Raw genomic sequence first — 16674 nt, forward strand, 5'->3', positions numbered from 1 at the left:
AGCAATTATGATAAGGATAGAAAATAATTATAGATCTCAATAATAAATTATTACTTTCTTATACATTTTATGTTATTAAGATATCTTTTTAAAAGCCTTGTTTCTAGCTGTCTTTGCACTTTATTTGCCTGCTTTTATTTAACTTTTTTGCTGAAATGTTTAAATCTTTAACTCCCAAGATAAGCCACTTTGTAACTTTGTTTGGAAAAGTGCTGCACAAATAAACTTTGTTACTTCTAGTATAATAATATAAAATCCCTTAACATAGCCTCTGGGCACATATTTCAGTTAGAGTTAATTTTTACAAACTGTGGCCATCCTTGCAATTGTTCACTCACAAAGGACATTATTTGGGCATTATGTGTTTGGTTTGTAAAATGGGAACAAAATAACAGTTAAATGTACTTTTACCGCATGTCAAATTACCCAAAATGACATGACAAAACAGACTACACAGCACTATTTAACCTATGTTCAAAGCTGAATTGCCAAATGGGCAAGGGGGTAACTGCCCATAGACCCCAGAATCAAATTACCAAAACCATCTCCACTGGTTGATTAGTTGCAAATGTGTTATTTGGTCCGATAAAGCACATTATCAGCCAGGTCCTGTATTCATGGCTCTTTATCTGGCCCTCTCTTTTGGAGATGTCCTTTATCAAAACAATAGTATTTTAGTTTATATTGTCCTAATTTGGAACATATACCTATATAAAGTTGTATTTGATCAAATGACAACAAGCTAAGACAAACGAAGCAATGTTTCAGGACAGGTCAGCACTTGGGGGCAGAAGTACAGGTACTCAGAGGGAAGTTGGGGCCACTGATTTTTTTTTTTTTTTTGCCCAGGAGCCCCTTAACAAATTAATCCAGCCATGTCTATATTTCAAAGTTTCAAAAGGCCTAAAGCGGAAATTACCACTAGTAACCACAAGGATGTGAAAGACCATTTCATACTGGAGCTGTTCTGAAAAACTTTTTGCTTTGTAAAGTAGCGGCTACCACAAAAACACATTGGTCTGAGATCCAATCAAATCGGTGAAAATATTTGACAAGCTTGAATACCGACCAATAGAATAACTGTAAACATGCTGGAGAGGGGCGGGATCTAGGATATCCTATGTCATCAGCTCAAGGCGCTTTGTTGTTCTTTCGGGACAGAAAGACGGAAAAATATTTTAAATTAGTAGTGAATGGTCGGGGTTAAACGAAAATAACATTTCACTTGGTTTAGCACAATCTAAAGCCGGCCAAGCGTGGAGCTTAACCGCTGTCGTCTGGTGAAAAGTTGCGCATTTGTGGGACAAAATCAGCTCAGCAGTGAGCTAGCATTAGCCTCTTCGGGAGTGTGTCCAGATTGGAGCGGAAGGAATTCAGCCACTGGGAAGAACTGGAAAAATCTACTGGGATGCCTCACGCAAGTTGGAAAAATCTGCATTTTACAGTTCCGCCTGGAATCACGGCACTATAAACCTGAAGTATGTGTTCGTTTGACTGATAACAAATTGCAGGAACAATTTGATGGTGGTTGTGTAAACGTTAGCGTGCAAGTTTAGCGAGTTAGCCACGTAGCTACGTAGCCTTCGGTAGGAAGACATTTAAAATGGCGGAGGGTTGGCCCATTCCTTCGGCCCTTGTCTTCATGCTGTTCGGTTTGAGTGCCTGGGCCCTTGAGTCTTGTCCTGCTCCTTGCTCGTGTTCAAGAGGACAAGGTGAGGTCCGGATTCTGGACTGCAACAGGAAAAGACTGTCGACGCCTCCCCTGGACTCTCTAGATGGGATAACCCAAGTGTAAGTACACAACCGGTTAGACGTTAATGTGTTGAAGTTTGTCTTGTACTGAATCCGCAGCACTGATTTGTTGTTCAACCAAGGGGTGCACATATCAACAAACCACACTTAGATGTATTTTAACCACTTTAACCACCATCACTTAATAAGATTTTATTCTGTGAGATTTCTCTTCATTGGGTTTTTTTTTAGGACATCGAGTATTTGTATGTTTTCCTTATTTTAATTACGAAAACAACTGCGGGAAAGTTTAAAAAGAATGTTCATCACATCCAAACTCACTTATCCAGTCATTGTGTAACGAGCTAAACAATGGCTGAAATATTTATCTAAGATAATTTACACTCAGTTAAAATTTTACTGAGCACACCTAGCTAATTTAATAATGCAAATCTAATGCAAAGCTTGTGCTATAGGCTCTGGCTTCATGAACGTTATGATGCTCAGTTTTTATTAAAACTGTTCTACAGATGTGTTGACGCATGTTTATGGATGTAGTATGTAGTCGATTTGCTGATTTGTTCCAATATTCCAATATTTAGTCTACCTTTATCAAAATAATAATACACAATACAGTTCAACAGCACTGAGATTGTAGTTTGCTAAATGACATCAGCTTAATAATTACATCTCTAAAATATCTCAAAAATTGAATGTTATGACCTTCATGATGGTAGTATTTGTTGTTTGGCTGTTGTATTGGAGTATATTAATTTAACGAATTAAATGGCAAGTATCAAGTCATAGTGGACCTGAGTAAATTGCTCAAAATTTGTAATTGCATTGGGAAGGAGTATTTTATTCCGTAATCTGATTGATGCAGTAGCTGTAGGTCTTGGTCATTTAATGTCCCCATTTCAATTTTGGCATATAATTTAGATTTTTTTGTTGTTGTTGTTTTTTTTTTTTTTTTTTGTTAAACATAATAATCTTGCTCTGTTGAATTTCATTTCAGCACCATGAATCACAATGAGCTGACTGTTCTTCCGTTTCTTGGGGATGCTTCGTCAAACATCACCTCACTGTCATTGTAAGTACAAAATGTCACAAAAATGGTGTATAACGAAAAGAATTTCCCTACGGGGATTAATAAAGTTTTTCTGATTCTGATTCTAACGCTGACTACATGCAGCTTTTGATACCTTTTATGCATTTTTTTTATGAATGTGCTCATACTGGTATGGTACCATTAGGTATCATCTTGTGTTCACCAGTATGGTGCACAACAACATATATCTAAATATCTGTGTGTTTCTCCGCATTGATATAATCTGAGTATACCATCGACATAACTTGTCATAGCAATTGGTGACTTTGAAGACCAAGACCTGTGTTTTTCATTTTTTTGGTTCTTCTTTTTTTATGATTCAGAGTCCACAATCGGATCTCAGAACTGTTGATGCATCAGCTGCAGCCATACATTTCCTTGGAGACCCTAGACCTGACATCCAACTCCATCTCTGAGCTCAGAGTTGGATCCTTCCCCTACATGCAGCTGAAATATCTGTAAGCAAACACTACTCAATTAAATCTTAATTTTTTCATTAATGAAGGTATCTTCAGTTTTTTATACAAGAATATAAACTGAAGAACAGCCTGACAATGACACTAAAGTAAAATAAAGTAAAATTAGAAAGAGTGTCCAGGCATATGTCAAGGCTGCACAATATTGTAATATTTTATTGTAATAATAGTAAATGTCTAGGCTCTAATCCAATTTAATTCCACTGACACTTATAGTAAACAGTAAATCAACTTACACTTGTAGAGTTTGCTACATGAAAGAAGAATCAGCTCTGTATAATACAACAGTAAGATGACATAGCATTTGTGTCTGTTCAAAGTATAGCGGTTCAAAGCAAAGCAGTACCACACAGTGCAGCACCATTCATTCTTGTCAATGCTAATCAAGTCAGAGCACTAAAGACATCTTGTTTTGGTTAGTTTGCTGTTGGCAAGGAAGCATCTTATTGTACACAAACTGACTTTGTTTGGCCTTCTCTTGTAGATATTCACATATACAGTAGGTTTAACTACAGAGCAAACATTATTTCCTGCCTGATTTTGGCTCTAATGTTTCTGCTCTTTTATCTCTCAGGAATTTGAGTAATAACAAGATCAGCGTCCTTGAGCCTGGCTGTTTTGAAAACATCTCCAGCTCCCTGCTGGTGCTGAAGCTGAACAGGAACAGATTAGTTGTGCTGCCATCCAAAGTCTTCAAACTTCCTCAGCTTCAGTTCCTGTAAGTATTGTATGGTGTCTTTTTAATGAAAAACTAAAATCAGATAAAGCCAAGAACTTAGCAGACAAATATGTGGTTTTTAGTTCTTTTATAAGAATTTTTACTAAAGTAATTTACCATAAATGCAATATTCCAGTGGCTCTGTTGTTTTGTTTTTTTCCATTTGTTTGTTTTTTGAAGATAATTATGCTCACTGTCATTGTAGTGAAATGAAGCGCAACAAGATCAAGATAGTGGACAGCCTGACATTCAAAGGGATGGACTCACTGAAATCACTGAAAATGCAGAGGAATGGCATCACCAAGCTCATGGATGGAGCCTTTTTTGGACTTAATAACATTGAAGAACTGTAAGTACAGAGACTTTCCTTTAAAATGACATTCAGCAGTGTGTTCGTAGGTGGTTGTGGAACAGTAGATTGAAAAACCTTTTGGCTGCAAAGACATCTGTAAATGCACATAGATAGCCAGGGCTAGGTGGGAAAACACAAGAGAAAAGAAGATGAATGAAATCTGGTAGATCTGTCCTAAAAATAAAACTGTTTGTGTAGTGATGGTTGTTTTGTTAATGTCATTTTGTTTTTTCCCATCTGTGTCTCAGAGAGCTAGAACACAACAACCTAACTGAGGTCAACAAAGGTTGGCTGTATGGCCTGCGCATGCTGCGTATCCTGCGGGTCAGCCAGAATGCTGTCGGCATCATCCGACCAGACGCCTGGGAATTTTGCCAAAAGCTGGAGGAACTGTGAGTGTGTTTGCTTCATAGCTAAAATCCCCATGCAGCTAAGAGTCCCCACTTTCTTTATCAGCCCCGGGCGCTGAAATTCATTCTGTTTGCTCTAAGGAGCTCCTGTTATCTTGCCCCAGTACTGTTGGGTTTCTGGAGCAGCTTCAATGTTGTCTTGCCTCCAGTGGATGTACTGTATACAGTTTTAACTTTATTTTGTGAAAATGTCTCATTTTTGAGTAACATTCTTGAATGTGGAGTTGCATTAACATACTGATGTTGAATAAGTAAATAGTCTGAACTAATCTTTATCATATTTGTGATTGTGTTATGCAGGGACTTGTCCTTCAATCATTTGACTAGACTTGAGGAGACAGCTTTCGTGGGATTAGGCTTACTGGAGAGCCTGAACCTGGGAGAGAACTCCATCAGCCATTTGGGAGAAGGAGTGTTCAGTGGCCTGTCAAGTCTTCGTACCCTGTAAGTGCTACGCCTGCCTAAAATATGTGTCACGTATTTGATCTAAGAAATTCAGTGAAGCTCACTTCTCTGAATATAACCACGTCCTGACTTGTTCTTGGCTCTGTGCATCCTCATGAAGGCTGCTGACTACAGTAGGTCTACTTATTTCACTCTTCACGTGTAGTTCTAGTCCTGTGTTGAATACATTTCCCAAGGAATCCTGAGTATTTTAGAAAAATAACAGTAGAAAGTGCCAGTCTGCGTCCTCTAACATAGTCTTTGTTGTGCTCTGATCCTGCCTGTCGTTAGTTACCTGTTTAATCTTAGATCAAACCACCCAATGTGTAATTTCATGGAATCCTGCTCTCTTGGTGTCAGTGTCCTTCCATTCACTGTGCCTTGGGAACGTAATTATCATACACAAACACATAAGGAATATCTGAGATGCGATAGAAGAGCTGAAACTGAGTCATCCATGTGGAACACGTGTAGGGGGTTGTTGTAATATTACATGGGTGAAACAGAAAACTGGTCTCCACACTGCAGCTGAAGCAGAGGCCAAGAGATGAAAGTTGTTGGAATCTTTTGTCGGTGTGGGTAGGGCACGACTCCTTCATTTCTGTGATTTGAGATTGTTTGCTTTTCATATTTCATGAAGCAGGGATAAAATAATATCAACCTCAAATGTGCTCAACAGGCATTTCTCCTCTGAGCATTTCAACAAATAACACAGCAGCTCTGGCCTTGTCAGGGTGAGGAACTATGATGTGCCTCCTAGGGTGCTGGATACGATTCAACATTGTGAACTATTCTGTTTATAATGCTAATGGGAGTTATGCATTTCACTAATGTTCTCCTACATTTATGCAGCCCATATCAGTGCTGCAAAATACATGAGTTGGTTCAAATGTGATGAAAGTGAGCTCCTTTCACCCATTTCCATTCACAAAGTTAGCACACTTTTAACACCACCACAAAAGCTTTAAAAATCCAGTGTAGGCAGTTCCCAGAGTATCAGCCTAATTAAGCAAGCATGTCTCTTTCATCATACATTTATGTGTGAGGTAAGAAGTGTTGAGAAGAGAGGAAGCTGTGAACCACTGAGCTTCAGGGAGAAATGGGTCATATTTGGGAGGTTGCCCGTCCTGGAGCTTTCATGGGAGAGGGGAACCGGGGAGTGCCGAAGTTCTTTCAGAGGTGCCCAGGCATGAGGAAAGAGAAACAAAAGAGCCCATGACCCACCCTGTAAACACAAGGCCTCTCTGGGTTTCCAGTGGACCCATGAACTGTCCCAGTGCTAAACAGAGCCAATTAATTTCCCCTCATCAGAACAGCAGGGGCAGCGAACTGTGACACGCTGTGGAAGTATGGTGTCTCAAATCGTTAGTCTCCTAACTGAGAGTCACTGCCACTGACAGTCACAGTGGAGATAATGTGCAACCTCTGTGGTATTTGCAGGGAAAAGCTTTAGATGTCCAGTCTTTACAGAGTGTGTTTAATATGTAATACGTCTCTTTGTTTTTCAGAGATATCCGCAACAATGAAATCTCTTGGGCCATTGAAGACTCCATTGGTGTATTTGATGGAATGAAGAAGCTAAACACACTGTGAGGACTGTCTGATTGTGCAGATAAATAGATAGAAAGGAATATTGATTGATTCAAATTTCATACTTAATTTGTGGCTGTGAAATATTTAGATAATATAGCAAATGCACCTTAAACTCTATATCAGTGTTCTAGATACTTGGTAATATACTGCTGTTCTGGCTGGTACTATAAATTGATGGTGAAGCTTTATTTATATAGGTATGGTTGTACTGTAAAGGTTTTATTTTACTGTGAAATTGTTCCTCAAGTTTATTTTAACTTGCATTGAAGGGCTGGTCAAATGTCCTAATTTAGCCTTAATAGTAGCCTTAACAGTTCATTGCTCACTGGTTCCAGCGAGCAATAAAATGTTACCCAGGAGCATCATATGAAATATTTTTATTTTCCAGAATCCTACAGCGGAACAAAATCAAATCAATCACTAAGAAAGCGTTTGAGGGCCTGGAGGAGCTGGAGCACCTGTGAGTTAAACCACTGCACAATCCTTTTTCTCCACACAGCTATGCCTGCGTCTCAGTAGGATCTGTTGTTATTGTTGAATGATTAAAGATAGCAGAAGGCTTTTATTACCACTGTTCTGTTGTTGCTGTCTTATGCTTGTGAAATGGGATGCCAGCTTGATCAAATCACATTGTAGGTGTGTCTAATCTATATTTCTGTCCCCTCTGCAGGGACCTCAGCAAGAATGGCATCATGTCGATACACCCCGAGGCGTTGTCCCACATGAAGCTCAAAGTGTTGTGAGTAGACACTGAGAGCACTCATAAGCACATTTGGAAGCTAGCTTTTCCCCGTGTTAATATTGTTTCTTCAACTGATTTATCATTGTTGCCTTCATTAAAAAGGAATGATAATGATTAAGTATGTAGTGGTTAAGTGTCATGATTGGCATTATGTAGTTATATGACGAAAAACTCAACCACAGAAATGTGACAAGTTGATGATCTATCCTTATTAAGTAATACACAAATAAAAGAGCAGTATAGTGTTGTTGTTTTTTTAGCTGATTACCCCGTTATTTTGGTGTTGACATTTAAAAATATGGATAGATATTACTTAGTCACTAGGTTGTTGTCTTCCCAAAATCGTACATTTACTGGCAGAAATGGACAAGCAGAGATTTCTGCTTCATCTTTTCAGTTGCAGCGACATCTGCTTTTGTTAGGACAGCTGTCTTTCCTTCCTGTGCGGAAAGACAGTGGAAATGTTAAGTCTCTTGACTTTTTGAGGTTGTGATCGGCTCATCTTAGGAGTGCCTCTCACGCAGTGGCTAACAAAATGCACCAGCAGATGTCAAACCCAGAAAATGTGTCATGACAGTAGTCATATCCTCTTGTTAATAATTAGTCCGCTGCTTTAAAAGAATATAGCACTATTTGCTTGGTGAGTGGATAAATTGGCTTTGGCTGATCATCTAGCTAGAGGAGCATAATGGCGACACCCTTGTAACTGAAGTGTATTTTAGGACAAAGTGTATTGAAAACAAGCTCTTGCAGGTGCTTTTTATAGCGATGAGTGCAGCTTCCTGTCATGATTTAGATAATAGAAACTTTGCAATAATGCCTTTGTTACAATTGACTTGGTCCAGCTGAGTCTGGCTGAATTTCACAGTGGTTTCAGTGGCTGTATATCATTGCTTGTTGTCTATATTTTTATGTTTTTACTTGTTTTAGTTGTCTAGAGGGATTGGTCTTTTTTTTTTAAAATTTATCTACAACTGCTGCAAAAATGTTCAGTGCTACAAAAAAGTTTTCAGTGTGTTGTTAATAAACCCATTATTAACAACGCCTACCTCCGGGGTTCAGAGGAACAAGGCTTTTCTCGATTGAACCTTAATTTCAAGCATGTGAATTTGCTTTTCCAAAAGGTTAAATCACTAAAGGTTGAATCACTTTCTGAGATGTTCACAAACAAAACCGAGAAATCCCAAATATTTATGAATTTGTTCAGTGGATTATGCTCATCATGTTGTTTTATCTCTACAGCACTTTGAGGATTCAGATTAATTTTACAATCACTCACATTTCCTTCATTACCTTTCTGCCCTCAGCGTCCTGAACACGAGCAGCTTGCTATGTGACTGCCACATGCAATGGTTGGGGCCTTGGCTGATTGAGAGTCAGTTCCAGCAGTCTGTCTCTGCTGTCTGTGCGCACCCTGCGAGTCTACTTGGTCACAACGTCCTGTCCATCAGCCCAGAAGAGTTTGTTTGTGGTCAGTCACTGACATTGTTTTTTTTAATTGTTCCCAGTCTGATCCAATTCAGGTACTCTTTAGTCTGCAAAGAACTGGGAAAAGTTTGTTGGTAAAAGTCGGAAAAGTCACTGTGGAAGTTTGGTTCAAAGGTTCATAAAAAGTTCTAATAGATTCCAAGCTGACCACCATCGTCTTTCCTGTATTTTAATGGTTCATGTTGAACACCAACTGATAACCTACATTTTAGTCTGCTGTAAAAAAAATATGGATTTTCTAAATAAAATGCTGCCCAAACTTTACACTCGCTCTCCCTGCTCTTCCACAGACGATTTCCCCAAACCTCACATCACAACTCACCCAGAGACGTCCGTGGCGCTGCGGGGAAACAATGTGACTTTGAGCTGTGTTGCCTCCAGCAGTAGTGATTCGCCAATGACCACAGCGTGGCGGAAGGATGGAGAGGTGCTGTATGACGCGGAAGTCCAAAACTACGCCCGGTACCAGGAGGGAGAGCTGATCTACACCACTATGCTTCACCTCCTCAATGTCAACTTTACTGATGAGGGGCGGTACCAGTGTGTGGTCTCCAATCATTTTGGCTCCAACTACTCCAACAGGGCCAAGCTTACTGTCAATGGTGAGAACGTTTGCCTATTTTCAAAGATTGTGATGGATGATTATGAGTGGGGCTCATTTGTTTTTCTTTGTTCAGTCTTTTTTTTTTTTTTTTTTTAACTTTTTTTAAGCTTTAAAGTGCTGTTCTTGCCAATGTAGTGTACACCAAGTTCTAGTATGGCTCATTTATATCTGACTTAAACGCTTCTTATACATAGTTTTGTTATTTTTTTCTTAAGATTGTTCTCTTACTTAGTGGACACTGTAGTGACTGCTAGAAAATTGAAGAGAGTTGAAACCTGAGCTTTATACAACTACTGTTTGATCCCAGTCTCACAAAGCTATGTCTCTGCTTCTCTGTCCTACCCTTGACTTTCTGTCTATCTATTTTTCAGAGCTGCCTTCCTTTCTTAAGACTCCCATGGACCTGACAATCCGGACTGGGACTATGGCCAGGCTGGAGTGTGCGGCTGAAGGCCATCCATCACCCCAAATTGCTTGGCAGAAAGATGGAGGCACTGACTTTCCTGCTGCCCGAGAGCGAAGGATGCACGTGATGCCGGATGATGACATCTTCTTCATTGCTAACGTAAAGACAGAGGACATGGGAGTGTACAGCTGCACGGCTCAAAATGCAGCTGGCAGCCTGTCGGCAAACGCTACTCTCACTGTCCTGGGTGAGTCAGCCACCTGATTTAGCAAAGCTTATTACTGATGTTTTTCTATTGGGTCATTTCAGCTGAGTCACTCTGCTCGAATTGGCCGCTCATTTATTTATTTCTGTCACTCATTTCATACTCATTTTATGTTTCCCCCTCAACGGTTTTAACTAGTGACAATATAAATGCAGACCATGTTGTACCACGGCCATGGAGAATACTTAAATCTGGCTGTAGCATCTCTGACACGACTGTTCAAACACATTTCTTAATGAATGTGTATAATCAGTGACTTGGCCAAAATGGCTGAGTTTGTGTTTGAGGCTTACACAAGAGTTCTAATACAAAGAGTTTGTTTTTCTTAAAATAACAAACTTGAACTCTTTCGAATCCGTCTAAACAGCTTGACACAAATGCCACTGGGATAATCCTTACTGAATCCAAAATCAATGAATCCTACTCTCCTCCAGAAACTCCATCCTTCATGCGGCCGCTGGAAGACAGAACAGTGGCCCGTGGTGAGACTGCTGTGCTTCAGTGTATAGCTGGAGGTAGCCCTGCCCCCCGTCTCAACTGGACCAAAGATGACGGACCTCTGGTTCTCACAGAGCGCCACTTCTTTGCTGCTGCCAACCAGCTTCTCATTATAGTAGATGCTGGTCCTGCTGATGCTGGGAAATACACCTGCATCATGTCTAATACATTGGGAACAGAGCGCGGCCACATCTACCTCAGCGTCTCGCCGTCACCAAACTGCGACACGGGTGCAGGGTACGACCAGGACGGCTGGACCACGGTGGGCATTGTGGTGATTGTAGTGGTGTGCTGTGTGGTTGGAACCTCGCTGGTCTGGGTCATTGTCATCTATCACATGCGCAGAAAGAGCGAGGACTACAGTATCACAAACACAGGTCAGTAGTTTAGACATGTCACCGTCTGCAATATAAAATAAATGTGTGTTATTTGAAGATTTCTCCAAAAGGGATGGAAACCATGAAATGTGTCTATGGGGACAGCACAGTGTTTCACAGAACTCTATACTGCACAACAAAATATGTCTCTGTCTGTTCCAGATGAGATGAATTTGCCAGCAGACATCCCCAGCTACCTGTCCTCTCAGGGTACTTTGTCAGAGCCTCAGGAAGGCTACAGTAACTCCGAGGCTGGCAGCCACCAGCAGCTCATGCCTCCTCTCTCTAATGGATACGTCCATAAGGGGACAGATGGTGGGTAATCTTGCTTTTAGATTTAGTCAGTTCCATCATATTTTGACGTGTTTGGTTTATCATAATCACAAGCTATGATTTTGATTGAACAAGCGTTGCTTTTCTTGCATGACATAATCACACAAGATTCTTATAGTAATCACCTCATTTTCCTATGAGTTTTAATCTAAGGGGTTGGGTTATGTCAACATTTTGACCGCAAGAAAGGAAAAGCCTTTAATGTTGACATTACAAAGATTACGGGATTATTGCGTCATCACGAGACATGAAATGCATGAGATAGGACAAACGCTACTGCATGCCCTGCCTTTCATACGATTCACTTCTGACATGAAAAATAAATTTCAGATGTCTTTAAATAATTACAAGCGTTCTCAGGCGTGATTTTCAAGATGCAGAGGTTTGAACACGTCTGTGCTCATTAGGTTCTTGTGCTTTGCTCTTTGGGATCCAATTCCTGCTGAAATGAGACACTGACTAATTATCATGTATGTCCCAGGTGTGTGTTATGGAGACACAAGCAGTGAGGTGGAAACTGAGGCAAATGGCATGCTGCACTGCAGGGTTGGCTCTCTGTTCCCTGGCCGTAGCAGCTTCCACCCTGGGGAGTCCCGTGAGGGACTAGCTGGAGTCCCCACAGGTTAGTGTCAACTTCACACGAGCGGTCATGTGATTTTTATTTTTTATTTTTTATTTTTAAAGGATTAGTTCTTTTTATACATTCTCAGTGTTCACATGTTTTTCCAAGCTTTTTGAGTGAACCACCATCTGCACGCTTGTTTTGCATATAATAAATATATAGTGATTTGCTTAGTTGTCGTGAGAATATTCATTAGTATTCATCAGCTAATTACTCTTAAGTACTTGAGAGGCCTTTTCCCAACCACTGTCAGCAAACGTCACACTGACTGAATCTTCAAGTGGAGCCGCTGTCTTGAAAACAACATACGTGTACATCTTTCTTGCCAGGTGGTGCAGGTCAGCTGGTCATCTGCTCCGACTGCTACGATAATGCCAACATCTACTCTCGCACACGGGAGTACTGTCCCTACGCCTATCTGGGGGAGGACGACCCGCTGGACAAAACTCTACCAGGGCTGAAGGAGAGCTTCAGCGAGCATGCCCAGCATGAGGACACGACACTGGAGAGCCTCATTAGCAACCAGGACTCCGCTGTGTTTCTCACCTCACATGACAAAAGGCTGAGCAGCCACAGTCCGCCGGACCACTACGCTAATGGTGAGACTTGGAAACAGAAATTCCTGTCTTTTTAGAGCCAGATGGTGACACCATCCTTAGTCTAGGTGCAAACTATCATGTACTACCTGCTGAGATGTTTTGGGCAACGTGTTGAATTTGCTGGTTTTATCCAAGCAACGCTCCAAAACCAAAAGGCATTCAAGTTACAGGGGTATAAAAGAGTGAAAAGCAGCAAAGCCTCACTTTTGAGAAACTGGAACCAAATAATGTTGGGCAGTTTTGCTTGCAAAAGTACCTAAACGGTAAATCGCTGATTAAAGTCATTGACTGCTGATTTTCTGCCGGTTGATTCATTGATAAATTAACGAATCCTTCCCGCATCTTTGCAGATTCCCTTAGCAGGTCATTCTGGGGAGAAGGGGAAGATCTGTCCTCGAAACCCCAACCAGGAGTGTCCCAGCACCCAGTGACTGTTCACAGGACACCTCCTCTGACTTCCACTGCAGACAGGGCAGAGGAACAGAGTGAAGCAGAGGTGGACTACTTACCCGGCCAATGCACACAGGACCACAGAAGTGCCTCTAATAGGACTAACCCTCAGGAGCATCCTGCTCCCACATAGGTCCTTACACTCCACCCATGTTCTGCCTCTCACTCCTCGTTGCTGCACCCCTTCCCCCTTTACCCACTACCTCCAAAGAGACTCCTCACATTCTGCCAAAGATGCTCTCTTGAATGTTTACATTCCCCTTTCACTCAAGAGGACATGCTAACGTTCCTCACTGTGGAAAGACTGCTGTGTCAGGCTGGATAAATGGACTGGTGATTAAAGTGACCTCCTCCTTGACTCCTCCACCTCTGCAGGATCCCTCTTTCCCACATCCTCCACCTCTCTTCTTTTTTTTTCTCTATATAGAGAAAGCTATGAATGTATGCTTTAAAGAGCCATGTTGGATGGGATCCCTGCTGCTGTGGGGCTGAAATTGTACGCTGGTGCTCTACACACCGGCAGATTGTTTCATCATTCCTGGTACAGACACCTGTTGGAACAGCCTGTATGACTTTGGTAGAAATTAGGAACCATCTTTTCCCAACTGGGGAAAAACGGGTTTAAATGGTGGGACAATTGTAGTTCCCTCACCAGCAGATTGTGGTGGTTAATTTAGGTAAGAACCTTGAAAGCATATGTCCCACATTCCCACAGCTATTCTGACTGACTCTAAACTATGCTATGTAGTATCCTGTTATGCAAATTCCAGAGACAGTGACACCAAAATATGGTGTATATTATGAATATATCTGAATATATCCTATATCATCTTTATGTGATCTTGTTTTTGTCCTATGTCAAACACAATTGTTAATTCCTTCACTTTATACCTTCGTAATGATAAGCAGTTTGGGGAGAAAACGTTCAGTTCTTTTATTTGCACATGTGACAATCATAGTTTTGCTGGCTATTTTCTGATGGTTGTCTATTGGATGGCCTTTTTTTTTAACAAGCATTCTCAGTAACCTCAGTCAGGTGACGTTATGGTTTATATATATATACATTATGCACTGATTTGTTTTCCCTTCTATGTCTCACAGGCACTTAAATTAATGGTGGTAACCTTTATTATGCAGTGTGCATGCTGTTTTACATTGCGAGGATTTATCATCACAGTTTCTTCTCAAAAAGTTCATGACCCTTCCATAGAAATCGATTAAGCCTAGGTTTTCACTTGGGACTGTGAAAAATGAGAATGTATTTTATTATTTTATACATGTATGTATGTATGTGTACATAAGGCTAGTTATCTATTAAATTCCATGTCCTACTAGTTTATTTGCAGAGAGGTTTGAGACTTAAGCTGCAGTAAAACATTAAGCTTATTAATTTTAAGTCTTTATTGTCCCAGCGTTTTCCAGATGTTTTTATATGTTGGTTCAGGTAACAAGATGACACCTTTTCTTCAGAAATGGGTGAAACTTTCCTCACAAGTGAAAGACAATAATCAAACAGCCTCCAACTTCAGCAAACTGTACCTTTTTTTTTTTTTTTTTCAAATGTCAGCTTTTACATTGCTTTCAGGATTTGAAAATGAAAAGGTCTCTAGTGTAAAAGAATGTGGGCTTGTGTAGTCAGGTTTGATCACTAGTTGTCTTTAAAAATCCTCTTCATTATTGCACTTCAGAGAAGCTTAGATGTGATTGGCTTTGCTTTGTTTGTGACTCAGAAGACTTACACTCAGTTGGCAATTTATTAGGGACACCTAGCTAAAGCTAATGCAGTTTAATGCAACAGTCCTGCAATAAATCCTCCCTTCATGATGGTTATAAAGTTCAGCTTGTGTTGAAACTTTTTTTTTTTTTTTTTTTTTTTTTTGGGAGATGTTGGTTCAGCTGTGTGGTCATTTTCAAGGTGTAATTTGTTGTGCTGTTGAACTGACACGTGTTTCTATTATTTACGTCCATTTAGATTAATGAGAGCAGGCTAAATAACAGAAACACGTCTATATCATACTTACTTATCATGGATATGATATCTGACGACCAATTCCCTCCTATATTTGAAAGTTTCTTTTCGTAATAATGATAATAATATTCCCATTATGTTGATGTTCCTGGAGGACTTGCCATGTTCCTTTTCTTCCTGTTGTAGTGGTACTTTGAATGTTCGAGGGTACTGAGTTCACAGCTCACAAAGTGTGACCTTGCCAAACGTGTTATTGTCAGTTTTGATCAATAACTACTCAAAATTGACCACACGTGTGTGTTAAGCAGCAAATGGTATGGTTATATCTCCACCTCCTCTGTGGTACGTGCAGATGCAGTATGAATTGCATGTCATTCTTGCAGTCTTTTGGTTCTGACTTGTTTTCCTATTTTGTCCGTTATGTTTGCCTTTTAATCACCAAATCAGCACATCCCAAGCCTGTTCCTTTGAATGTGGTGTTAGCTAGAAAAATAATTATCAAGTGGTTTTGCCAAAATCAGCTTGACTTTTCTGAGTTCCTCTATATTTTGACACACTCCTTGCTTCAGTGGAAGCAAATTTTGCTTTTTTTTTATGTTTTCTGACTGCTTTCCAAGGTCAATTTCATGCCCCTTTTCGAGTGATAGAGGAATTAAAATGAAAACTTGCAGTGATAAGTCATCCTAATGGAGTTACATGTCCAGGGGGCATACATCGATTCAGTGTTCAATATTCTCTGCCAACACAGCGTAACACAATGTGCATTTGTATTGTTTTATTCTCTGAACGTCCTTTATGACTTTATACCAAAGTTTAGCAGTAACTGCTCTGGCAATATCCAATGCTGCTTGTTTTTGTATCATTGAAGTTTTGCATTTTGTTTTCATTAGTATTTTTGGACCTTGTTTACCTGTACATTCTGTAAAGCATGTCTAAAGAGCCTTTTTGTTACGTAGCCATTACTCAAACATTAAACATGAATTCTGATAATTTGGTTTGAATCTTGATTGTCTGTCTCAAAGTTGTTTTAGGTAGAAGTGGGATAATTTTCATTCATCAAATCAACAGTCCAAAACCCAAAGATATCAAATTTACAATGATATATAACAGAGTAAATTATCATATTTCTGAAGCTTGAACCATCAAATGCTTGGCATTTTTATTAAAATTTTTGATTGTTTATCAGAATAGTTCATTTTCTTTACTAATTGTTTCAGGTGCCTGTGATGGTGTCTGTCTTTACGTATAGTAGGAGTTCTGAGAGAAAAACGAGAGAAAACGTTCTTGCAAGATTTGATTTAGGTCACATGTAATTCCAGACATAGGGGTCTTAACCACAACACGATTTCTGGGCACACCATAGAACGATTTAAAAGGCCAAGCCATCTATAATCTGGATTTAGTCATGTCAAGCCAACACAAAGCCAGCTAATATCAGCCTTAAAAAACTGTTAGTCCATCATCTGACTTACAGTAAGAAAAAGACCTA

The 16674-nt window shown here is 40.0% G+C and overlaps 1 protein-coding gene across 1 annotated transcript; it reads left to right on the forward strand.

Moving 5' to 3' along the window:
- The first annotated feature begins 1129 nt into the window (after positions 1-1129).
- Positions 1130-16254, forward strand: lrig2 (leucine-rich repeats and immunoglobulin-like domains 2). The gene is made up of 18 exons (XM_041034094.1): positions 1130-1791; positions 2747-2821; positions 3163-3297; positions 3890-4033; positions 4239-4382; positions 4634-4777; positions 5096-5239; positions 6748-6828; positions 7221-7292; positions 7503-7571; positions 8882-9045; positions 9353-9664; positions 10038-10319; positions 10772-11212; positions 11375-11527; positions 12027-12167; positions 12497-12766; positions 13117-16254. Exons 1-18 carry the CDS (start codon positions 1604-1606, stop codon positions 13347-13349), a joined length of 3192 nt encoding a protein of 1063 aa, XP_040890028.1. The 5' UTR covers positions 1130-1603; the 3' UTR covers positions 13350-16254.
- The last annotated feature ends 420 nt before the right edge of the window (positions 16255-16674 follow it).

This window comes from Toxotes jaculatrix, chromosome 3 (genome assembly GCF_017976425.1).
Source record: "Toxotes jaculatrix isolate fToxJac2 chromosome 3, fToxJac2.pri, whole genome shotgun sequence".
Classification (NCBI taxonomy): domain Eukaryota; kingdom Metazoa; phylum Chordata; class Actinopteri; family Toxotidae; genus Toxotes; species Toxotes jaculatrix.